The following is a 24,304-nucleotide window of genomic DNA, read 5'->3' as shown; positions in this document are numbered from 1 at the left end:
TCATGAATTACTCTTGTCACACATTATCTTTCTTAGTATGTAAGTTGTTTGTTTTTCACTTATATGTTTCGAGTAATCCATTTTTGACATTTCCTTTTCAGTCAGTGTGTTGTCTATATTCTTATTCCAATCAATTCCACTCACCCCTTTCTTGCACTCATTTCTTGCATTTATAGAAAGTATGTGGTCTCTTCTTTATATCTTGTAAGTTTTATTTGTTAGCCTTCATTTTTTAATCCACATGTATTCAATCATTGTTCTTTCTCAGGTAATTAATTCTCAATCAATAATTTTCAAGGAGGTCAGTAAAATTTCAGCACCAAATAGACCAATTTTATGACCTCTCAGCTTTCCTTTCTTCTAGACAGTAGGTTGCCTATTTACTGTCATTTCTATCTCTTTGATATATGCTTTTTTTGACTCAGATTGTATGTTTTTACTTCCTGTTATACAAGAATGCTCATGTTTTGTAGCTTGTATGTCTTCAATCTGTTTCCAGCTTTCCACTTTCAACTCTTCCTTTTATTAGAAAGTATGAATTTATCTGCATTATTTCACTGGATCCCTTATTTTAGATATAGTGGGCAAGTCAACTCCTTTTTTATCATCTTAGAATCTTTCATAGATTCTCCTATTTTTAGAGGGTAAGCTTTCTTTCTTTCTTTCTTGCTTTCACTTCTCACCTGATATTCATCTTCAATGTATAGAAAGAGACAACACTATCCAACTCCTAATAGGCTTGTTTTTGTGCAAAATGTCAAGTTTTGTATGTGTAGTTTTCTGCTCTATTCCTTCTTATTCACCATCTCCATTCCTTTTAGTGGTTGATACATCCTCTATACCTATGATTTCTCCAACATCTCTATAATTGAGTGATGTATACACTGCTGCTCAGTTTCAGTTTCTTCTTATTGAGGGGTAGGTGAAGTACTGGTTGCTGAGAATACCACCCTACAGCATTGTGGACTTGATAAAATCAAAATTCTCAATGGATTGTTCTGCACAACAAAAAGATAGACCTCTCTTTAATGATAACCATGAGTCAGTGTGTTGAAACAGAATAGAGTACAGCCTATCTTCTTGATAGATAGTCTATCAAAATGCTACTGGAAGTTGAACAACTGGTCAATGTGGGACAATTCCTTGCATTTTAACCTGTATGTGCACTAAATTTATAGTATTTCTATGCTTTTTCATTTTACAGCCATTTGCATAAATGATGGCAGTAGGGCAAAATTAGAAATGCATTATATCTATAACACACTCAGAAAAAATTGAGCATTTTCACTTCTTTCCTTTGTCTCATGCCCAACACTTGAAGGGAATCCGGCATAATTGCAACATCATGAACTTTCATGTGGCCAAAATCATAATCATCTAATACCTGACATAAGTAGAGAAGGTCAGTGAAAATGCAGACCTGGAGCTGAAAAATGGACAAACTTTGCTATTAGTATTCTAGATGTCAAGGTTACTTGAGAACACATTGTAAACAAAACTCAGAGAAAAACTCACCATAGTTTTCACACAGACCCAGTACTTTACCATCCCCCACATAATCCACATGGACTCCACTGGATTCCACTGGATTCCACTGGACTTCACTACATACTGGCAATATCCACAAATCTGGACTCCCAGCACAAAACTGGACTCCACTGGACTCCACTGGACTGCAAGCACAAAACTGGACTGGACTGGACTGGACTGGACTGCAAATCACAAAACTGGACTGGACTGGACTGCCACAGACTTAAGTTAATCCAGAATTCCTCTTCAAAACAAAAAATAAAATTGAAGTATATTCATTAATTAAATTAATTAAATTTACATAAATTCTATGTTACAGAGGGGGGAGGGAGGGGGAATGGAAAGGGAAAGGGAGGGGAAAGGGAAAGGCAAAGGGAGGAGGAAGAGAGGAATGAATAGAGGGGGGAGGGAGCAAGGAAGGGGGAAGGAAAGGGAGGGGGGGAGAGAGGAGCAAGGAAAGGGGAGGGGGAAATGGGGAGGGGGGAAAGGGGGAGAGACTGAAGGGGGGAGAGTGTGAAGGGGGGAGGGAGTGGAGGGGAGTGGGAGTGGTGAAGAGCGGAGGTAGTGATGGGGGGAGAGAGTGGAGGGGAAGGGTGATGCTGCTGGGCCCTCGTCGCCGTTCAGTGCTGGCGGGCGCTCGTCGTTTTTTGTGGGTGTATAATTTTTCGGGTGTGGTGGGGGCGGCATTTTCGTCGGCGCTCGTTTGTCGTCGTTGTCATGTGTCGTCGTCCCGGCGTGTCGTTGTCGTTGTCGTCGCGTGTCGTTGTCGTGTGTCGTTGTCCCGGCGTGTAGTCGTTGTCGTCGTTGTCGTGTGTCGTCGTCCTCGCGTGTCGTCATCGTTTTTGTGGGCGGGGGTCGTTTTTCATGGGCAGTGGCTGGTTTTCGTGTGACGTGGCAGCAGGCGGTGGTGGGCGGTGGCTGTTTTCCGTGGGCGCTCGTTCGTGTGGTCGGCTTCGTGTGTTGTCGTCATTGTGCTTGTGTGTCGTCGTGCTTGCGTTTCGTTGTGCTTGCGTGTTGTCGTCGTGCTCACGTGTCGTCGTTGTCGCCGTCCTCATGTGCCGTGCATGGGTGGTTGCTGGCGTCGTGCCTGTCGTGGTGAGAACAGAGGAACGGGGTGGTTGCTGGCGTCATGCCTGTCGTGGTGAGAACGGAGGAACGGGGTGGTGGGGCATACGTACCCCTTGCCCATGACGTTGCCACGTCATGGGCGTTGTCCCTCGTCCTTGGTCTATCGTTCCGCGCTGGGGGTGTCGTTGTCGTTAGTGTGGGCGTCGTGTGCGTCATTAGCATGGGCGTGGGCGTGGGCGTCGTGTGCATCGTTAGCGTGGGTGTGGGCGTCGTCGGTGGCGTTGAGATGTGAATGGTGGTGGTGGTGGAAGGGAAAGGGATGGTCACGGCAGTGCGACCATCCCACAAACAGGCAACGTAACGATATGGCACGCCCTCAAGTAAGTCACGTGACCTCACCCCGCAGACTGAACAAAATCATGAATCCTTATTGCAGCTATCACTGACCCACACCATATGTAAATTATAATCTTTCCATTCATTGATTAATAAAATTGTAGGTATAGCTTGTCTATTGTGTAGTCCATTTTCGCTTTTTTAGTTATATTCATATATAATAATAATAATATACTGGAATGACTGGAATCCACTGGAATCCACTGGACTCCACTGGACTCTGACTGGACTCATAGTCCACTGGACTGGGACTGGACTCAGGAAAGTGGCTGGCAGTCCAGTGGGAGTCCAGTGGACTGGACTGGACTGGACTGGACTGGACTCCAGTGGACTGGGCATTCTGCCAGCCAATCTGGCCTGGTAAGAGGGCCACTGGAATCCACTGGAGTCCACTGGAGTCCATATGGATTACGTGGGGGAGGGTAAAGACCTCCACAGACCCTATCCTGTTATACAACAGCTCAAAGGTGAGAATGTCGACAAGATCTGTTATAGTGCCTTTGTCAACCTACCTCAGTCCATACATTGATACCTTGTGCCATTTTCATCAACAATGAGTTTCATGTTGGAGACCTGAAGCAGGTAAGATAATTCCAAGTCAACATGATGAAATGAATGGCTGACAAAGCCCTGCAGGTGTGCAAGGGTACAGTGGGAGATAAAAGGGTTCTGACAGGCAGATTGGAATCAGATACTTGCTGCAAAGATGGATTGAAAGAAAATGCACACCAACTCAGAAGAATGTTGAAGTCTTATCCCAGCTTTAAGAAAAACAATCAGTTATTGATCATAATCATCAAACACTTGAGTGAACCTCACCTTGAGGAGGCTAAGAATGTCCCATCAGGAGAGAACTCTAGGTGATGCACAAGTGTGTTGTGTGCAGCTAAATCTTGAGTAGCTTCTAGAGCTGCAAGCTTTGGTGCCAATGTTGATATACAGGATTTGAGAACAGTGACAGGCTCAATGATGGCCTTCTTCCTGTCATAAGGTCCAGGATGACCAGAAGATGTTGTCCTTCACCTGTATGGTTGAGCTGTGTCTCTCAAGGCAGATGTTAAGGCAGCCAGGCGATTCTGCATCTTCATGTTTTGGAAGGCCTTTTGCCACAACTGCTTCCTGGGGCTAATTGGGGATGCTTCAGGTGAGGGGCTGTCTTTCTCCATGGGGGGGTTTAGAGGTGCAGATGGTGGTATGATGTGGGTGGGCTTCAGGGATTCTGTCAACTCTGGCACAGAAATGCTAGACATCCTAAGTTAGGGTTTGATGGCTCCAAGTGGGAGGGAAGATGATTAGGGCTGCTGTTGCTAGTAGTAGGCACACCATTAGCTTCCAAATTGTTGCCTTCATTGTCTAATTTGCTCAAGGAGCAAATGTTCCTGAGCCATTTGTAGAGTGACAAGAGCACTGCCCAGATCTTCTCAATGTTGTGACTCAGAAATTTAATGACCATTTGAATCCAGCCCACCACTGGGGTCTGCACAAACTGTTCTATGCTCTCAATAAGCACATCACTGAGCCATTTCTAGCCACAATGTCAAGTGAATGTCCAGTGTTCTAATGCAAACCATGCAGAGACAGCTGTGAGGCTGAATGAGGTAATGGTAGTAAGCACAGTTGTGAGAGTAGCTGTTATGAAGGACTGCAAAGCCATCAAATGTTGATTGAGAAGAGTTAAAATCAGTATAACAGTAATGCTTATCTGATGTGAAGCATAAGCAAAACAGCAGAGTCCAATGGAGAAACAGGCAACTGACAGGACAAGGAACATGAGGGGAGATCATTTAATCCAAATCAAAACCCACCAGGGCACCTGATCCCCTGGTGAGCAGCTAACATGGGCCTGGAAAGCAACCAAAGATCTCATTCAGGCTGGGTGGCAAAATGGACTCACTACATTGCTTGTTTCCATGTGAGCCCCAGGAGGCTATTAACAGCTGCTGCAATGCTAAAGACCATTGATGCAAACCACATAGAGTTGACAGCATCAGAGACAGTGTTGTGTTCCAGCTGGTAAGAAAACTGCATAGTCAATGCCAGTCATAGCAGTCACTGCCAAGAAGAAGGTGGCAACTGTTGACAAATTCAATAAACTGTTTGTGCCATGTTTCTGCACAAACCAAATAATTGGAACACCTGCATGGCATCAGTGATCACAATAGATGTGCAGAGTGAAGGCAAAGGGGCTTACCAACATCAATGAACATGCAGAGAGATGAAGTTATGCCATCAATATGCTCACCCATTTCATCAGTGAGATCATATATGTATTGTATTATTTGTTGCACTGCGGGGTATCGGAATTGGCCTGCATATTCCTTGAGGCAAGACAACCAGTACAATGTAGCAGTAGAGAAGTTGTTTTCACAGAAGAAAAGGAAAAATCAGCACCATAAACCTTTAGATCACCTTCAAATGACAAGATCGAAGCATTGACAGCTTTGTCCGGAAACTCCAGAAACTCATTTAAGGTATCCAAAAATGCTGTCACCTCCCTGGCCAAGGCCTCCAGCTGTCCAGAAAAACACTCCAGGTCCAAATGTTCGGTCACAGCAGGCCTCAGAACGTGTAAGGGTGCTTTTCCCCTTCTTCGCCTACCATGCCTTGTGCATCGTTCTGGTGCACGAAATTCCATAATTGATTCATGAGAAATGTGCGCAATTTTTTTTGGAAAAAGGTCAGCAGTGTTCTCCTGATAGAGGTAAAGAATTTGAGCCAGACATTCTCGAAGTCGGTAAGCAGAAGAAATAATCGCAACAGAGCTTCCCATTTGACAAGCGGCATTGGCAAAGTTCAAAGCTGTTAAGGTAAATTAAATAAAGACAACAAAATGGAGATCTGGGCCTGCCTCTTTATTAAGGTTACTGATGCTCCTACCGTGCAAACATTTTGTGAGACTTTCAGCATCATGAGACACAATGAACAAACCTTTCAAACTTATGAAATGCTTCTGCTCCCACAGCCTGATGGTGCTCATCCATGCTAGCTGAATTATGATGTCAATCAAGCGGGTTCTGTGGGATTTGCAGGATTCACATGTACAGACGTCTCTGTGTTCCTCGAAACTGGGTTGTTGGGGTAGAAATTGAATAGAGAAAAGACTTACTTATTCTTTGGCTGTCAGATTCTTGCAGAAGCATCTCAACGAGACTAAGTATTGTTTCTCTGCAACTAGAGGACTGATGAGCAGCCTGAGAGGGGGCCCAGGGAAATCTGGGAAGGAGTCTGGTATCTCGGCAGGAATTTTGTTGAGTGTCATTTTAGTGAGAAAATGTGAGTATCAGGGTTCAAGATCCTTTTAACAGCAAGCTTGGCGCAGCTGTGAAAAGGAGGATGTATATCTGAACTGGATCAGATTTGTGGTAGTTGTCAAGGTAAAAAATTGTTGGACATGAAAGAGGGGGCTGAGTGGTGTGGCCAAGGGTGCACACTAGAGAAGCTTGGAAGTTCGGAACAATTTCTGGGAGGCCGGACATGCTGCTTGCAACCTTTTGATGAAGGGTTGTGGCCAAGTGTTGGCTGTATTCGGCAACCTACATTGCATCATGTGGCCATATCGCAAAGCCAAGGACCAAATTTGGACGAGGTCATTCTGCCAACATTCTGCACAACAACCAGCTACTCTCATCACTCTGAGCATTTTTGCAAGCTCAACTGGCTACTTTGGGAGCTTCAACAAATTTGTGTCAGTGAGCGTCTTTATATTGCAATGGTGCGTAATTACGATCTTGACCAATCCAAATTCCACCATTACTAACTGCTTTGCTGGACTGCCAATTTTTTTTCTAACTACAGGAGACAGTTACATTGACCGTCATCTACAACCCTCAGTAAAAAGCAGAGTCAGACAAGGTCAACAAAAAGTCCCGAGACAGTGAGTAAAAAGTCATGCATTTTTATGGAATCACAGACTGTTATTCTTGTAGTCGTAGCTCAGCCATATGCTAGTCATACCTATGTGTAGTTCCCCCTCATTTTTTTGCAGCCAACAAGGTATTGATAGACCAGAATTCAAAACGCTCCGCTTAGTGACTTTGTTTAGTTGTGGAGTCTCAGGGTACGAGCAAACAACCTAACCAGGAATTTATGACTATATACACAACAGCGGGAAGGGGTGGGAAGACCAAGGGGGTGGCGGAACGTGGATTTTAGATATACAGTCACATTACAAATTAGGGGGCCCTTGGCCTACCCCCCCCCACCTCTACCCCCCCAAAAAAGGAAACTTCCGAGTTCCTATGTCAAGAACATATTTTTTTTGGAGTTACTACGTGCGACGACGCTTCACCCCCATATCCATACAAGTCGGACACATCCAAAACTTCGATGAACGGCTAACCTTCACACATTTCGTGTGAAACTAAAGTGCCAGATGAAGTTGATCAGCAAAAGCTGCAAAACAAACTGATAACCTCCAAAAGATTCACGTACCCAGAGAGTCTCGCAACCCTCTCCTTTGCATTCAATAGCACTGCCCCCAAACTGACTTCCTCCCCACAGCCGTGACATCCTCGGTCCAATTGCGGTCGTTTTTTACCGCGGGTACGTGTGCGCCCGCATCCTCGCTATCGACAAGATTGATCACGTCACGCATAGCGACATCTTGCTGCACCTCCGTCTCGCTGTGCGCTGCAGATTTGCTTTGCCGCCTGTTCCAACAGGAATATATTTCTCATATTTTGGGCAATGAAGCTTGCTGTCGCTCGTAAACCCCGACGCTTTTCTGTAATACAGTATTGGATTAGAATATATATATAAAAGAGGGACTTACTTCTTTGCCATACTTTTTGTGAACCTGAGCGGCGTTAGAAAAAAGTTCGTTGAGTTTTTTTGGGCTCTCAGCGCTATTTGGCTTATTGGCAGGACTTTTCTAAAATAGGTCACAAAAAATATTTCGACCCCCTAGCGGAGCCCCCCTCCCCCCAACCATATATCCGGGATCCATGTTCCGCCACCCCCTTGGGGAAGACAATGCCTGCCAATTGGCTGTGGGAAGTTGTTTGGCCAGCTCCAAAGGTAAATAAAATCACTGAGCGGAGCGTTTGGAGTTCTGGTCTATTGATACCTCGTTAGCTGTGACACCCCTCACAGCAACAAGACCCAAAAATTCGTTCAAGTCCGTTTAAACTCCGACATCATGCAACCACCAACGCGGAAATCAATGGAAATTCACAAGTTGTTCTTCCTTCCCACCACATCGACGAACGGCCGCGTCTTTCAACGAAGAGTTTTCCCTCAATGAATGGCTTTGTACCTCCCTCAACAAACGGTCTCCTCTCTCTCAACGAATGGTCTTCTCCCTTCCCTGACAAATGCCTCTCTCGACAAACGGCCTCATCCTGACGAACAGCCTCCTCCTGACAACAGGCCTCCTCCCGACGAAAGGCCTCCCCCCCATGAATGGCTTCCTCCTGACAAATGGGACTGGTAGCTACCACTTACATCATGTACTGCTGAGCTGTACCATAGAAGTTCCTGCTTAGCTACCGTGAATGAAATGAAATGAATTTTCATTCATTCACGGCACCTGTTTCATTCTAGATAATTTATGCTGTTTCATTCATTCCTGGTGACTGTTTCATTTTTTTCTTTCATTCCACCAGGGCAACTGTTTCATTCCTTGCTTCATTCTTCTCAGGTGCCTATTTCATTGTTAGTGATTATGTAATTGATACAAAATATTTAAGTGCCTTATTTGGCAACAGCATGCCTATCTCATTGTGTATTTGAGCCTCAAATGCAAAAGTACCCCCATATGGCCTCCCACACCACTGCAGTAGGGCACAACACATATCAGGCATAATTGTATATTATTTCCTTATTTAGATGTGTGTTAAAACATCGAAATTGTTGCCTGAAAGAATGAAACAAAAATGAAATAACTGCCTGGAAAGAATGAAATGAAAATTCCATGGCAATGAATGAATGAAAAAAATGAAACAGTTGCCAGGAATGAATGAAACGAAAGAATAAAGCAAAAAAATGAAACAGTTGCCATGGTGGAATGAAATAAAAAAAATGAAAGAGTCGCCAGGCATGAATGAAACAGAATAAATTTCATTCTTGTCAGTAGAAATGAAGAAAAAATTGAAATGAAACAAAAAGTATTTCATTCTCGATGGCAATGAATGAGAATGACTTGGAATGAAACAGGTGCCGTGAATGAATGAAAATTCATTTCATTTCATTCACGGTAGTTAAGCAGGAACTTCTATGGTACATGCCAGGTTTTACATGATGTAAATGGCAGCTACTAGTGCAAATGGCCTGTCTCTGCCTTCGACGAATGGTCTCCCCCCTCCCACAACGAACGGCCTCCCTCGACGGATGGTCTCTCGATGAACGGCCTCCTCCTGCGTGTTAGGTAAAATGGCCCTCTCCCTCTCCTGACGAACGGTCTTCTCTCTCCCTCGATGAACGGTCTTCTCCCTCCCTCAAAGAACGGTCTCCTCCCTCACTCGACGAACTGTCTCCTCCCTCCCTCGATGAACGGCCTTCCTCTCTTGACAAAAGGCCTCCATCTTCTCTCAACGAACTGTCTCCTCCTGTGTGTTAGGTAGAACGGCCTGCTAGTTCCCTTACAAAGAGATCAATGTGCCATATATAATCTTTACTATGTCAAATACATGTTTTTTTACTATTTCAATGGAGTGACTAACCGATGACCAACATGCTGACCGTTCTCATTAATGACTTTGAAGGGCTTACTGATCATTGTACTGGGTATTTATCTGCCAGTTATCTGCCCGGCAAAGCCCGAAGTTTTGTAGTTTACATGTTTCTCAATGGATACAATACCTCCGCTGCTGAACTTAGACATGTACATATTCACAGTTGTAAGCTATGATTTACCCTCAGAGAGCCAAAAGTTTCATGTGGCCAATGCAGAGAATTCGAGGCCAAAGTTATCTGCCACCCCCAAAAGTTATCTGCCATTAGTCACATGCACGTGACGGCAACGCTGGACCAGAATTCCCGGAAGCCGTCATTGACGGCACACAAACAATTCTTGACTTAAAAAGAAAATTTGAAGCTCGAAGAGATGCCGTAGGTTCTGTTAACAAGGTTCTAGAGAGATTTGTTGAGAGAATCCGGTGATCTTGGTTTGTTGTGCTGCCACCTGACTCTTTCATCTGCGTGCTTCGCGCGCAACGAAAAATTTGGCCAACTCCGAGCAGCGTTACCTCTAAAAGCACTCAAGCCATGTTTTGTGAAAAAATCTGGACACAATATGATGTTGAGAATATTTGAGCAGATTCTTTCTATTTTATTTCTTTTCTTTGTTTGGCTTTCTTTTAATACCCAGTACATTGAACGCAAAACCCTTTGAAGTGATGACCATCAACTGACTTCAACAATGACTGTCAAGTCAGTGAACAGTTTTTAGAATGTCGATAAGTCGACAGGTAGTCAATCATTCAATTTCGCTGACCATCTCGTGACAATTTCGGGACCTTTGCTATTTACTGAGTACAACCATTGAAGTTGGGGCTGGAGTCCTTCGTTCACATCCACGTGGTTCCTCGCTCCAGACGCACTCGCTGCTCTTGTTGTTGAGGTGGCCTGAAACAGTTATCAAGTGCATAAGGAACACCCCCTCGTAGGTCGCCTCGTTCCTTGTGCGTTTCTCTGAAACATCCTTACAAACGCCCACCAGTTTGCGATCTTCTACGCAATGGCCACCGTCACTCGTCCGAAGGCGCCCATACACACAAGATCAAGTCCACTGCTGTCTACCCATGTTCCCTCGCCTTTTCCTCATGAACAGCTTCGACAATTGCAGGCCGATGACTCTTTCGTTTCGGAGGATTTTTTTGTTTCGTCTGAAGAGCAAGTGGCAGAACCTCCACAAGCTGCAGAGTCCGACAGCGACTCGCGTGGCATACCTATGAGTTGCGAAGATTTCACTCCGAAGTTTCACTCATTTTGTGAAGGGCGACGTAATGCCTTCAATTGCGTTGGTTCAAAGGTCGTGCTTGATGACATTAAACAACTTGTCATCCGTCCCAACGGGGTGGAATCCCATTGTTCCCGACCGTCGACACTCCATGCCATCCAGCCCACACAATACCACATTTCCACAAGGCGAGGCTGAATCATCATCTTCTGCCTTGCATACCCTTGTCATCAATCTTCGAAATCGTGGCGGGGACGATGAAATGATCGAGGCCCGTGATTCCGACAATGATTCTGATCTTATCAATGAGCTTAAGACACGGGTGAAATCAATCTCATCTTCTTTGCAGCCTAGTGAAGCGATTCTTGCGAAATCTCTCGTCTCATTACTGTCAAACCTCAACAGACTCTGTTATTCAATCAGGCATGCACCTAACCACTCTTGAAACGCCCGAGCCAGAGTCTTCCCGCCAATACGACGAGCCCCCTCCAATTGATCATTTTGACGCACTCAAGCGTCAGCTTAATGAGTTGCAGACAGAACGTCTTGTCTCTCAGGGTGGAATGTCCACTCCGGGCATACCTACCACCCTTGAGGTCGAAGTCTCCCTGTTATGGACAAGAATCGATCAAGAGCTCGAAACCGTAGTCTCAATGTGCAAAGAGCATACGGAGAATCTTCCGAGATTTTTCCAAGATAATCTTCCCCCTCAATATGACTATGAGGACTTTGATTTGGAAAGTCCGCCCATTTACGAGCCTGGCGGTCGTAGCTCAATAGATGACGGCAAGGGTAAGACGGCACAATACCAGCCTTCGTCTAGCACACGGCAGAGCGACGAGAAGATGCGGTTAGATCTAGAGGCCGTTGCGATGGCGATTGACAGACTCTACCTTGTTGCGCCGCAGCTTCACAATCAGCGAGTCGAGCTCAAATCTTCGAAGCTCGTTCAGATGGAGAAAGCTCGACAACAAGGCGTTTCGCGAAGTAGCAAAGGAAAGGAAAGGGACGTGAAGGAGCTGGAGAACATTCTTGACCTTCTCGGGAAAGCTTCGGATAGGTCCCTCAAGGGTCAATCCGTTATTCTTGATGGTGGCATGCAGAGCAGACTAGAGAAGGCGAAACTTCGTGATGTAGCCAAGGTCAGTGATGCATTGATGATCCAATGCTTCTGATTCCCGATCTGATGCGTTTTTCTTATAGAGGGACGCGTTTGTTGAACAATTGGTTCGACACTCGGGTGCTGGTCGAATTTACGGCCAAGACGCGATACTGCATCCTCGTGTCAAAGATCCAGAGGCTCTTCTAAGTCTTCCTGAATTTATTCGAGAGGGCTTACCCCCAAACTCTGAACGACTGAAGGATCCAGAAACTCTTCTGACTTTACCAGAGTTCGTGAAAGAGCTGCCTCCAGTTAGGCAGGACGAAATCACGCTTCCTCCTATACCAACTACCAAATCGAAGAAGAGCAGGAGTCGAAGCTTATCTGCGCCTCCATTATCTTGGCTGCGACCATTGTCATCCTCGAAGTCTAATTCAAGCCAGGGTAGCAGCTCTGGTATCTCCAGTGTTCAGTTGCAGCCAAAGTTCGGAGATCAAAGTACCTGTCCGTAAATTTCTCGCCCCTCTCAAGGTTTACGACTGACATTCATATTCTAGCCTTTGATGTCGTATACGTTGCGGAGAACCACGAAAACTTGCAACATGTTCTCGTTTTCTTCACGGTGACTGGCGGATACCCTGGCGTTGACTTGGAAGCCGAAGTATTACCCCCATTCCCTGAGCATCCTTCAGAGGGAGGAGATCATCTCCTCATCAAATCCGGCCCCTACTGCTCGCTTCCGCTCATGCTCCCTGCTCGGACGACCCCAGGGAAGAAAGAAATTCAGGTTCAGAGTGGACACTACGAGATCAGACTTTCGACTTTACCCTCATCATCGTCCTCTGATACTGCAGAATCACCAACACCCCTGCTTGATGCTTCCCACCTTTCGTCGATGAATCCCACATCTTTCATTTGTGCCTCATGTTCCCTACCTCTCATTCAATCCACAAAGATCGACCACTATCGCGATCTACCGTCGGAACATTGGGAAGAGCTAGTCGAGGCCTGGATGTGTCATACCGACCAGTCCCTTCACGAGCAAGTGGTTAAAACTGGCAAAACTGGGTTTTGGCCGGCTCCAGGTCAGGCACTCGTAGGAGGAAGCTATATCTTGTTCGATAACTCCGCGATGTCCACAAACAACCTATACCTCGCGAAAGAAGCCTCGGTACGTCCTACATTACTTCGCTTCATACTTAATTGTATGTCGGACGACAAAGAAGACTGGCGTTGGTTATCTACCAGCGACTGATGTGTCCATTGTATGCCCCTTGCGATGCTATTGTCTTGGCAGACTCGAAGCCCCTGGCAGGTTCCGGGTTTTGTCGGGGCTCTTTGGCTAGCTTGTGGATGTGCGTGGATGGATCAGCATACCGGTTGATACAACGCGTCCAAGATTGATTCTATTTCCTCGCTCAAACAACCCTCATGTATATAGAGGCTTCCGTCGTGAGAGCTACGCTTGAGGACACATCCTTTCTTCTTCTCTCTGTCTCTTATTTAGTTTGCTAATGCCACCTATCTATAGCGCGAAGATAACTGGCACCTTGCACGGTGTCTATGCGGTGCTGTCTTTGGGAGATATCAAGAGAAACCTTCAGAAGAAGGCGACGTTCGTACGGCCTACCGAGTCCTCAAATACGCAGTCCGTCCTGTCAGCTCGACAGCCGAGTTAGTTGCCCCTTCTCTGCCGCATGGCTCACTCTAACACGCATCCAGGTGTTTAAAGATACCACTGTCTGCATTCATCGTGGAAGATATGACTGAATTTGTTCAAGCTCATGCTTCGTATCGGTTCATCATCAGCGATGAGGAGGAAGAACGGCCGCGAATCCTTGTGAGTCCTGCCTGGTGTTTGGTTAATGGATCACATCGGTTTATTATTGTCCCCCCTCCAGATGTGGTTATTCAAACCGCGCATCCGCCTCGCCTATACCACGCCCACGTCCCGCGCGATCCCCAAGAGTGCTTCAATTGTGGCCGCGAAGGTCCTTTATAAACTCATCTCACCGTCTGATGCGAATGTAGATTTGAAAAGGTACTAATCTTCTCAATATAACGATCTCATAGTATTGAAACCCTTTCCAGCCTCCTCAATAAATACCCAGGATTCCCTCAAGCTGAATATCTCTCATACCCGATGTCTATCTGTCGTCGCCTCGCTGGATTTTTGAAGCAGAGTAATACCGCATACCCGGAACGGTTGCGCATGATGACTGGCCTTGAAGTTGGTTGGCTGCAGCGTGCGTGAATTGGCCTGAACTTTTCATTTGCTATATATGTTTCGTTATCTCGACCACTGCGTTTTATAAATATCCATATTTCACCCCTGCTTGTATTCGGTATGACTACTAAATTGAAATGGCAGCTATGAAATAATGAATGAGGTCGAGTCAGTGTGTGTTCGATAGTGTTGTCATATCACAACCAGGGTCGCAGATCTCGAGCAGGATCGCTGAAATGAGGTTCAATATTTCGAACGACGAGCCGCGATGGTGATGGCACTTGAGAGTCACTGACCATATGCCGCGATCATGCCCCTCGGGTGGCCATTGTTCATAAATTCTCTTTTTGTTCTCTGAGACAACCCACCCACTGTACCTTAGCCACCGCTGGCACGACCGTAGGAGACCAATCGCCATGTCTACCTCAACCCCAGTCCCAGTCCCACCACTCCAAGAAGAAAAAGAAGAACCCGTCATCCCGCTGTTCGCTGAACGACCTGAATGGGCGGACGTTGCACCACTGGAACAATACGAGGGCGTGAACCCGCTAGCGCCGATCTTGTATTCGCCCGTATGTGAGTGCTCTTTTAGACAGTCTATCTTGAGGGGTTAGATGATGGTGTGTGGCAGATAAAGACGCGACGAATTATTTCCGCGGGATCGTGAAGATTGGGGAGAAGAGCCAGAGGGTGCTCGAGCTTACTGAAGCCGTTATCAGGCTTAATCCTGCTCATTACTCTGCTTGGTGTGTTTTGCTTTTCTCCGGGGATGAGATGTTCATTGATATGGTATGGTGTACAGGCAATATCGATACGAAACTCTACTATCCATCAACGCGCCCCTTGACGTCGAACTCAAACTAATGGACGAACTCGCGGTGAAGTACCTAAAGACATACCAAGTCTGGCACCACCGCCGTCTCTTACTAACCATCACCCGCAAGCCGTTACAAGAACTAGATTTCATCACGCGCTCGTTAACGGCGGACACGAAGAACTACCATACATGGTCCTATCGCCAATGGCTGCTGGCTTATTTCAACGATGAAGATGAACTGTGGACGGGCGAGCTGGATTTCGTGGATGCGATGCTGGCGCAGGATGTTAGGAACAATTCAGCGTGGCATCATCGTTTCTTTGTCGTTTGGGGGTGTGGTGTTAGGGAGGGGGAGGAGGATAGGGGGAGGGTGTATAAGCGGGAGTTGACGTACGTTTCTCTTCTTCTTTCTTTCCTTCTTCCCCATCCCGTTTCACGAATTGAATGTGTGGCAGGTACGTGAAACAGAACATCTCACTTGCGCCAAACAACCTCTCTGCATGGAACTACCTCCGTGGGATCATGGAACACACGAAGACGCCGTTTGCTAGCGTGAAGGCTTTCGTGCGGCCCTACACGCTCCCTATCGACCCGGCCTCCGTTGATATCGTGGATTTGGAGAACCCGCCCCCGACTAAAGGAGCCAACTTGCCTTGTCCGTCCGCTATTGAGTTTTTGGCGGATGTTTATGAGCAGGAGAAGAATACGTTGGAGGCGATTGAGGTTCGTAGGTCCTTGTTGAGTTGGCGGCTATTTTGCTGATGTGTTTGATGATTTAGCTGTGGACTTCGCTCGCTAATACACATGATGTGATTCGCAAGAAGTGAGTTTTGTTTCTTGGGTTTTTTATTGTGAGGGAGTCCCTGATGAATGTGAGTAGGTATTGGGAGCACAGGATCAGGGATGCGCTTGAGGCTTCAAGGATCTGAGTGAATAGGAGAAGTCGTTCCTTTCGTGAGAGCTGCAAGAGAGAATCGGTTGTGGTCTGTTGTAAATATTGTCGTTCTTTCCCATTATTTCGTTCGAAATGTATCCATCGGTTTTTGGGGTTATTGTTTACAATCTCATTGTTTTCGACTGGCATGCTTCTGACAATGAGTGTAAGTACATCGCAACCACTGCTTAGTACTTCTGTCATTGATATTTCTGCGAACCTGAGTTCTCTTGGACAATAGATTTTGTCTACCGGTTGATGGACTGAGAGAAGTGTTGAGAGAATTGCTCTTCCAGGAATCTTTTACAAATTTCGTGCAAGCAGCATTCTTGAAGGTCGACTTTGGTTACACCTGAGTATACGAACAAGTACTTCTATTGGTGAGGCGTACCAGTAATACTGTGTAAAAGGCTGTAGAACTTGACGGCGTAAATACCAAAAATGGTTCTTTGCCCTTTTAGGAAAATTTTGATTAATATTATCGTCCATGAGGATCCCAAGCTATCCCAAGCTGGTCAAAGCATTGATGCGATAATACTTTGCGCAATAAGTATGTACATCTGTTGTACATCTGTTGAAATCATGTTTTGAAATTCAATATCTGGGTGGGGGACAATAAATTTAGACTAGCCATAATAAGTATTGCAGACGATGGGAGGATGGAGTCAGGACCCGACTCGGCTTGAATGAATAGAAAAGCAATTGAAATGGAAGATGACAGGGTGGTCAAAGCTAAACACCTTCCGCAAAAGGCAACTTTGCAAAAGAGTCGACCAATCTCGTCGAGACCATCAAGAAATTACAGCTGACATTGTCACGGCCGTATATAACCTCCCTCCCTCGTCTCAAAATGCTTATCCGTCCAAGACACTCCTCCGCAAGCCAACAACCGAGCTCACTCCGATACCAACAACACCAACACCTACTACTACAATGATCGCCCGTCTCCACGCAACCTCCTTTCCCAAGCCAGCCTGCGCCGCGGTTACCTGGTGCTCGCCCACCGCTCGCCGCAGGATCCCGTCCTCCCGCTCCCGGTGCCCCAACGTGCAAAGACTCTTTACCAAGCACTGCAGCGCCAGGAAAGCTCGCTTGATGAGGGCCTCACGTGTCCCGCTTGCTCCCAAACCCGCCATCATCAACGGCGCTGAAACTGACAGTCCCCTTCGGACACTGCAGCTCCCTCGCACACTCCTCACTCCCCAAATGCACGAAGTCGAGATGGCTTTGGTGGACCCAGAGTTGAAGGGTGTTACACCCGAATACGTTCGTGAACGGCTTTCCTTGTTCGCTTCTGAATGAGTTTTCTCCTTTTTCCTTACTTACGTCTTTGATTCTAATATACTTTCTTCATAGAATGCTCGCGGGTCTATCAAGCCTAAAGGCACAAGCACCCAAATCCTTACTCCCAAACGAGATGGACGTATCCATCTCCAACCCAGCAGGTGTATGCCCAACACACATGCTCGCCGTCTATTCCTCCCGACCAACAACAACAACCACATCCCCACGCAAAGTCACATTGTTCCCTACACACCAGCTCGTCCTCGCGGCGCATGGTGCGAACCTCCCTGCACTCCCTGCGTCCTCGGCTACACACACATCTGGGACGAGTGCGACTGTTGCCGTTGTACCCCTTTGCTTGCCGGCCCCTGCGGCGTTCCCCTTGCTGCAATCGTATCTTTATACGAAGAATGCGGAGAATTTGAGCAATGTGCTTTTCCCCTCCTCTACATCACCACTTGATAAAGTCGCGCTCCAACGGCATATGGGGCTTATCCACGGATTGTGGGCGGATGCATGTGCGCTTGGTGTGGTCGATGAGGCTTGTGGCTGCTGTTGAGACTTCACGGTCATGACCATGCCTTCTTGCGATCCTTTTTTCTTTCTTCCCGCATCATTCATCATCATCATCGGGACTCTCTAGATATTATACTTCACTCTTACTATGGAAAACAATTAAGCAACATGTATATGACTAGCCTTTTTTTTTATTGCATATATATTTCTATCTTGCATCTATCAACGTTCAAAACTTCAATTTAATCACCCCAGTCGTAACGAAAATGTGCTACTTTGCATCCAGACAAAGTCCACACAATACATCTCGTCTGTGTGTCCCGGAAGGTCGGTCTTGATCTTACGTCTTCATATCCCATATCCCCAAAAATCCATCATCAGAAAACTCCAGTCAATTCCACGAAAGGGGGGAGCGTACTATCCTTACTATCACTAGTCAACAACCGACTATCAGAACTCCACGCAAGCTGGTACACAGCGCCTACATGGCCTCGAAGCGTAGCGACCGTCCGGTCCTCTCATATGTGTACGCTGTTATTCCAAGCAGCTGACGCTGCCCACTGTCCGTCTGGGGAAAAGCGACGTGGGAGACTTGGCGCTGGTGGCCGTTAGTCGGGCGATGGGTTTGGTGGAGGGGACCAAAGGAAGAGGGTGTGGTCGTCTGAGCGGGAAATGAGCAGTTCGGTTGGGGAAGTGAGGAGGAAGGCCGTGTACCGCGGTTGTGCGAGGTTTGGGGCTGTATAGGGAAGGGTGGGGTTAGTGGACTTGTTTGCTTGATAGAGAGGGAGACTGACCGTCTTCGTTGGAGGCGGGTTTCTTGCCTGTCTGGTCGGACGGACCCGTACATAAGTCGAAATTCATATTCAGAGCGATGGTGGTCACCCAATGCGCGTGGTCTTTGAGTGTGTGCATTGGTTTTCCTTGTTTCGTATCCCATACTCTGACCGTTCGATCGCTGCCGGCGGTATAGCACGTCAGCCCCACCACATTTAACGACGTTCACGCTGGCAGTGTGTCCGCCCAGAGTGAGCTCTGCGCGTCGAGTTAGGAGGGACCATACGCGGATGGTGTCGTCTTTGGAGGATGATGCGAGGCGGGGGGAAGTAGCGTTACTTCTGTCGAACTCAGCTGGTGTTTGAGTAAGAGGGTAAGAAGGCAACTCACAGGTGAATGGGTTCCCAAGAGAGCGACGTTATCCATTTCGTGTGGCCTTTCAACGCGTTCCGGATCGGTTTGCCCGTTTTTAGATCCCATATCCTTACTTAAGACGAGTGTTAATTAGCGGGTCCAACGACGCGTCAAGGAACAGACCCACATGTCCGTCATGTCCCCCACTAGTCAACTTCCGTTCCCCAGCTTCCCACTCAACATAAAACCCACCATGGCCTGACAGAACATGTGAGGGAGTCTCTGTGTTGAGGTCCCACAAACGCACGTTGGTCCCTCCTGAACCTGTTGCGAGGAGGTTACCGGTGGGTGAGAGTGAGGCGCATAATATGGGGGAGGTGTGTCCTGTTATAGTTGTATGAGTCAAGAAACAGAACAATGCACGCGTGAGGAAACGTACTGGAGTGGAGGAGCATCTTGAGGCTGGTCGGACGCGAGATACGCTTTGTGGTGAACAGTGCACGACAAGGATGTCTTCGGACGTGAAGGGTGCCTGATGGATGGTCGAGCACGTCAGCTTCGAGGGATTTAGAGACGACGACGACTATAGGTGCTCCTTGGAAGCATTCTTGTCCTAAGGTAGGGGTAAGGAGTAGTTTTGGATGGTACTTCGCCTTCTTCTCGCATGCTTTGCGTTGAGGAAGGAGAAAATTTTTGACGAGAAGACAGAGAGGCAGGTGGGAGGGGATTGGACGGCTGCTACTGAGTGAGGCTCGGATATAGGTTCAATAGAGACAGATATTTTGCGTGAGTGCTCTGTTCCGGTCAGGCTTCTTGCCCATCGTTTCGAAGTGAATTCTCGCGGGGGCTCTGTTGCGTCGCCCAATTAGAATTCCGACAACCAATTCCCACAATTTATCTCTTGTTCATCGACCACGACGATCCGACCTATCGACGTCTTGAGCCCTCCCAACTTTTCTAGTGTTCATATTACAACACGCCATTTCACTCATGGAACCTTCATCATCAACCGCATTCCTGCCAAACTCTATCGGAGCCACCATCTCTGGAAGCGCACAGGTCAATAACGCCGGCGGCAACATCGTTTTTAATGGCTATCCGGCCCATCCTCCAGGTATGTCAGGTTTCATTTAAATTCGCCAATACTATCAAATGGTTCATTGCATCTAGGTCTCCCAGGCTTGCTTAAGCCTGTCAGCAACGCCACCCATACTCGCGCGGGTCATGTTGCTCGATGTGATCCCGGTACCCGCCTAGAGGTTATCAATCAGATCAAGGAGTGGCTCAATGATTCTGACAACCGAGCTCCTGTCTGCTGGCTCAACGGACCAGCTGGCTATGGCAAGTCGGCAGTGGCTCAAACCATTGCGGAGCACTATGCCGCAAAGGGCCGCCTTCTAGGGAGCTTCTTCTTTCTTCGAGGCGCTGGTGAACGTAGCCACATATCTCGCCTGATACCTACCCTTGCCCATCAGATCTCCCTTTCCTTTCCTGCTGCAAAGCCATCACTTGAGACAGCTCTTCGCGATGAGCCTGCCTTGCTTGAGCCCTCTGTCTCTCTTGCTCGTCAATTTCAGAAGTTAATTATAGATCCAACTCATTCCACCACGTTCGAAATCCTTTCTCGCGTTAAAACCTTTTCTCTTTTTGCGAAGCGAAGGATTCTTGTTATTGATGCTCTTGATGAATGTGATGACAAGGCTGAGATGGCAGCCTTCATTGATGTTTTGATCAATGCATCTTCGGGCAAAAGTTGTCTTCCTTTCCAAGTCCTTCTCACCAGCAGGGTGGAGGAACATATTCAGAAAAGGTTCAATGATCCTGGTGCCCAGTCAGTTTTATACCATCTGGACTTGGCAACTTATGATGCTTGTCTGGATATCCAAGTATATTTTGAGAAGGAGTTTGGTTGCATCTATGACCAGAATATTCGAAAGATGCAGAGGCTATCAAAGCCCTGGCCATCTGTTGAAGACCTTGCTGTACTTCTAAATCAGGCTGGCAGTTCATTTGCATTTGCCACAACATTGATCCAATATGTTGGAGGAGCTTCCATGCCACACAAAGCTGTGCAACAACTTTTGGAATCTGGAGCTAATGGTCTGGATCCACTCTATAAACAAGTTCTCTTCTCTGCTTCTGGGACAGCAGCTCTTCATCAGATTCTTGGAACAATCATGATCCTGGAGGACAACCGATCTATCTCTTTTCTCAGTTCCCTCCTCAATCTTCAGCATGAGGAGGTTATTCATGAGCTATTGGGGGTACAGTCAATTATCAAAATCCCAGGACATGATGATCAGCCTATCATGCTCTATCACACCTCTCTCCGGGATTTTCTGACCATTAAATCACGATCAGAGCAATACTTCATTGATCCTCCCCTGCAACATCTTCATCTTGCCATACACTGTTTGAAGCATCTGGCAGAGTACCCTTCAAAAGACTTTTTTGAGGGTGATGTGGCCAACTATGCTTGCATGAACTGGCCACACCATATTCTTTTAGGATTTCAGAAGCAGCAATCATATGTGGATGGAACAATGATAAACTCTTTGAAAACTTTCATTGAAGGTTTACTAACTTTGCAAGGTAAGACATGGTATAATACAATACTGACTGTTGGGGAGTCTAGGAGGACAAGAATGTCAAGAGATATAAAGAATTTATTTCAAGTCAGTTGTTTCAATTTTCAGATGGCCATCATACTTTTTGACATATGTAATACATTGCAGCTGTCAGTTGTTAAAAAGAATTTGACCAAGCTATTTGAACAACTTATTGATTTCTATGAAGTAAGAGTTTATGATTAGGATATCTTTGCTAATTTATCAAGATCTTCCAACAGCAAGTAAGTAACAGGGGAACAATGCTGATCAAAAGTTAATCTATAAGCTGAATAGGAGGTATGTGGTAACTAATAGACATCAAAATAAAATATTGACCTGGTTTACAGAAAGTAAGTGAAGAGATGTTAATATTTTATTGCTGTTGATAAAGCACAGGAAGTAAAAACAAAATAATCTTTAAACAAAAACAGAATTTGAGCTTTATTGTTTTTTTTTTTGCAGAATGTATGTGTACAAATTGTTTGACCTTTAAAAATTCTAATGGTTGTTATTAGTTTGTGAGCAATTATTCTGCATAATATGGCACATCTTATCATCAGCTGTCCATTTGTTTCAGGAGGTAAGTATGAACTGTTGATTCTACTACTTATATAACTAATGTTCTTGTTTATAAATCCAGAGGGTAATACATAGTCTATTCACATTGTCTCTGTATGCCTCTCTAACATGTTTTTCAGTGGGTAAGTAATTGTAAAATTTATGAAATAATTTTAAGCTAACTCAATTTTTTATATGAAACCATCATTTCTTAGTCTGTAAGTTGTTCTTCTATTGACTATTATCTCTTCTGGTAACTCATTGTTATTATATGCTTTGACTTATTTCAGAGAGTCAGCTTTCTTGCATTTTACTTTGCACACTTCTAAAACACATACTCTTGCGATAATTTTTTTAGGGGGTGGGTTGGCATTTCTTTTACTCTACACTCTTCTAAAGATACATGCTCTGGCTATTATTTTACAGAAAGTGAGTTGGCCTGGTTTCTAATGTGCACTCTTCTGGTGACACTGGCCTGTCTTGTTTCAGACGGTGAGTTGGCCTGGTTTTTAATGTGCATTCTTCTGGTGACACAAACTGTGGCCTGTCTTGTTTCAGGTGGTGAGTTGACCTGGTTTCTAATGTGCACTCTTCTGGTGACACTGGCCTGTCTTGTTTCAGGCTGTGAGTTGGCCTGTTTTTGATGTGCACTCTTCTGGTGACACTGGCCTGTCTTCTTTCAGCATGTGAGTTGGCCTGGTTTTTTATGTGCACTCTTCTGGTGACACTGGCCTGTTTTGTTTCAGAATGTGAGTTGGCCTGTTTTTTGATGTGCACTCTTCTGGTGACACTGGCCTGTCTTCTTTTAGCTGGTGAGTTGGCCTGGTTTCTAATGTGCACTCTTCTGGTGACACTGGCCTGTTTTGTTTCAGCGGGTGAGTTGGCCTGGTTTCTAATGTGCATTCTTCTGGTGACACTGGCCTGTCTTCTTTCAGTGGTGAGTTGGCCTGGTTTCTGATGTGCACTCTTCTGGTGACACTGGCCTGTCTTGTTTCAGGATGTGAGTTGGCCTGTTTTTTGATGTGCACTCTTCTGGTGACACTGGCCTGTCTTGTTTCAGAATGTGAGTTGGCCTGTTTTTTGATGTGCACTCTTCTGGTGACACTGGCCTGTCTTGTTTCAGCCGGTGAGTTCGCCTGGTTTTTGATGTGCACTCTTCTGGTGACACTGGCCTGTCTTCTTTCAGCATGTGAGTTGGCCTGTTTTTTGATGTGCACTCTTCTGGTGATACTGTCCTGTCTTGTTTCAGGATGTGAGTTGGCCTGTTTTTTGATGTGCACTCTTCTGGTGACACTGGCCTGTCTTCATTTAGCTGGTAAGTTGGCCTGGTTTCTAATGTGCACTCTTCTGGTGACACTGGCCTGTTTTATTTAGCTGGTGAGTTAGCCTCGTTTCTAATGTGCACTCTTCTGGTGACACTGGCCTGTCTTGTTTCAGTATGTGAGTTGGCCTGTTTTTTGATGTGCACTCTTCTGGTGACACAAACTGTGGCCTGTCTTGTTTCAGCAGGTGAGTTGGCCTGTTTTTTGATGTGCACTCTTCTGGTGACACTGGCCTGTCTTCTTTCAGCTGGTGAGTTGGCCTGGTTTTCAATGTGCACTCTTCTGGTGACACTGGCCTGTCTTCTTTTAGCTGGTGAGTTGGCCTGGTTTCTAATGTGCACTCTTCTGGTGACACTGGCCTGTTTTGTTTCAGCATGTGAGTTGGCCTGCTTTTTATTGTGACTAATTATGATAACAATATTTTGGTGCTTACTCCTCAGGGGGTGAGCTGCCTTCCTCTTGGTCATGAATTACTCTTGTCACACATTATCTTTCTTAGTATGTAAGTTGTTTGTTTTTCACTTATATGTTTCGAGTAATCCATTTTTGACATTTCCTTTTCAGTCAGTGTGTTGTCTATATTCTTATTCCAATCAATTCCACTCACCCCTTTCTTGCACTCATTTCTTGCATTTATAGAAAGTATGTGGTCTCTTCTTTATATCTTGTAAGTTTTATTTGTTAGCCTTCATTTTTTAATCCACATGTATTCAATCATTGTTCTTTCTCAGGTAATTAATTCTCAATCAATAATTTTCAAGGAGGTCAGTAAAATTTCAGCACCAAATAGACCAATTTTATGACCTCTCAGCTTTCCTTTCTTCTAGACAGTAGGTTGCCTATTTACTGTCATTTCTATCTCTTTGATATATGCTTTTTTTGACTCAGATTGTATGTTTTTACTTCCTGTTATACA

At 45.9% G+C, this 24,304-nt stretch overlaps 6 protein-coding genes across 6 annotated transcripts; 4 read left to right on the top strand and 2 right to left on the bottom strand.

Annotated features, from left to right (window-relative positions):
• Positions 1 to 1,264: 1,264 nt before the first annotated feature.
• On the bottom strand, positions 1,265 to 1,566 carry LACBIDRAFT_306896 (uncharacterized protein; the record flags this gene model as incomplete). Its single annotated transcript, XM_001885549.1, has 3 exons — positions 1,265 to 1,384; positions 1,444 to 1,458; positions 1,516 to 1,566. The coding sequence occupies 3 exons, from the start codon at positions 1,564 to 1,566 to the stop codon at positions 1,265 to 1,267; spliced, it is 186 nt and encodes a 61-aa protein (XP_001885584.1).
• A 1,093-nt stretch (positions 1,567 to 2,659) lies between these two features.
• Positions 2,660 to 3,656, top strand: LACBIDRAFT_331259 (uncharacterized protein; the record flags this gene model as incomplete). Its single annotated transcript, XM_001885628.1, has 7 exons — positions 2,660 to 2,805; positions 2,951 to 2,978; positions 3,035 to 3,056; positions 3,099 to 3,114; positions 3,231 to 3,354; positions 3,383 to 3,461; positions 3,631 to 3,656. The coding sequence occupies 7 exons, from the start codon at positions 2,660 to 2,662 to the stop codon at positions 3,654 to 3,656; spliced, it is 441 nt and encodes a 146-aa protein (XP_001885663.1).
• A 153-nt stretch (positions 3,657 to 3,809) lies between these two features.
• LACBIDRAFT_331258 (uncharacterized protein) lies at positions 3,810 to 6,470 on the bottom strand (the record flags this gene model as incomplete). Its single annotated transcript, XM_001885548.1, has 10 exons — positions 3,810 to 4,011; positions 4,230 to 4,519; positions 4,563 to 4,636; positions 4,889 to 5,016; positions 5,115 to 5,130; positions 5,186 to 5,302; positions 5,593 to 5,793; positions 5,923 to 6,008; positions 6,101 to 6,111; positions 6,426 to 6,470. The coding sequence occupies 10 exons, from the start codon at positions 6,468 to 6,470 to the stop codon at positions 3,810 to 3,812; spliced, it is 1,170 nt and encodes a 389-aa protein (XP_001885583.1).
• A 4,467-nt stretch (positions 6,471 to 10,937) lies between these two features.
• LACBIDRAFT_306893 (uncharacterized protein) lies at positions 10,938 to 11,336 on the top strand (the record flags this gene model as incomplete). The annotated part of the gene is made up of 1 exon (XM_001885627.1): positions 10,938 to 11,336. One exon carries the CDS (start codon positions 10,938 to 10,940, stop codon positions 11,334 to 11,336), a length of 399 nt encoding a protein of 132 aa, XP_001885662.1.
• A 3,300-nt stretch (positions 11,337 to 14,636) lies between these two features.
• LACBIDRAFT_191458 (uncharacterized protein) lies at positions 14,637 to 16,235 on the top strand (the record flags this gene model as incomplete). The annotated part of the gene is made up of 6 exons (XM_001885626.1): positions 14,637 to 14,796; positions 14,852 to 14,966; positions 15,023 to 15,427; positions 15,493 to 15,760; positions 15,817 to 15,860; positions 15,918 to 16,235. The coding sequence occupies 6 exons, from the start codon at positions 14,637 to 14,639 to the stop codon at positions 15,964 to 15,966; spliced, it is 1,041 nt and encodes a 346-aa protein (XP_001885661.1). The 3' UTR covers positions 15,967 to 16,235.
• Positions 16,236 to 16,904: 669 nt separating this feature from the next.
• On the top strand, positions 16,905 to 17,814 carry LACBIDRAFT_331256 (uncharacterized protein; the record flags this gene model as incomplete). The annotated part of the gene is made up of 2 exons (XM_001885625.1): positions 16,905 to 17,257; positions 17,328 to 17,814. 2 exons carry the CDS (start codon positions 16,905 to 16,907, stop codon positions 17,812 to 17,814), a joined length of 840 nt encoding a protein of 279 aa, XP_001885660.1.
• Positions 17,815 to 24,304: the final 6,490 nt, after the last annotated feature.

Source organism: Laccaria bicolor, genomic scaffold (assembly GCF_000143565.1).
Source record: "Laccaria bicolor S238N-H82 LACBIscaffold_32 genomic scaffold, whole genome shotgun sequence".
Lineage (NCBI taxonomy): Eukaryota > Fungi > Basidiomycota > Agaricomycetes > Agaricales > Hydnangiaceae > Laccaria > Laccaria bicolor.
Note: the sequence above shows the minus strand (reverse complement) of the source record. Positions and strands in the feature narration are given on the sequence as shown.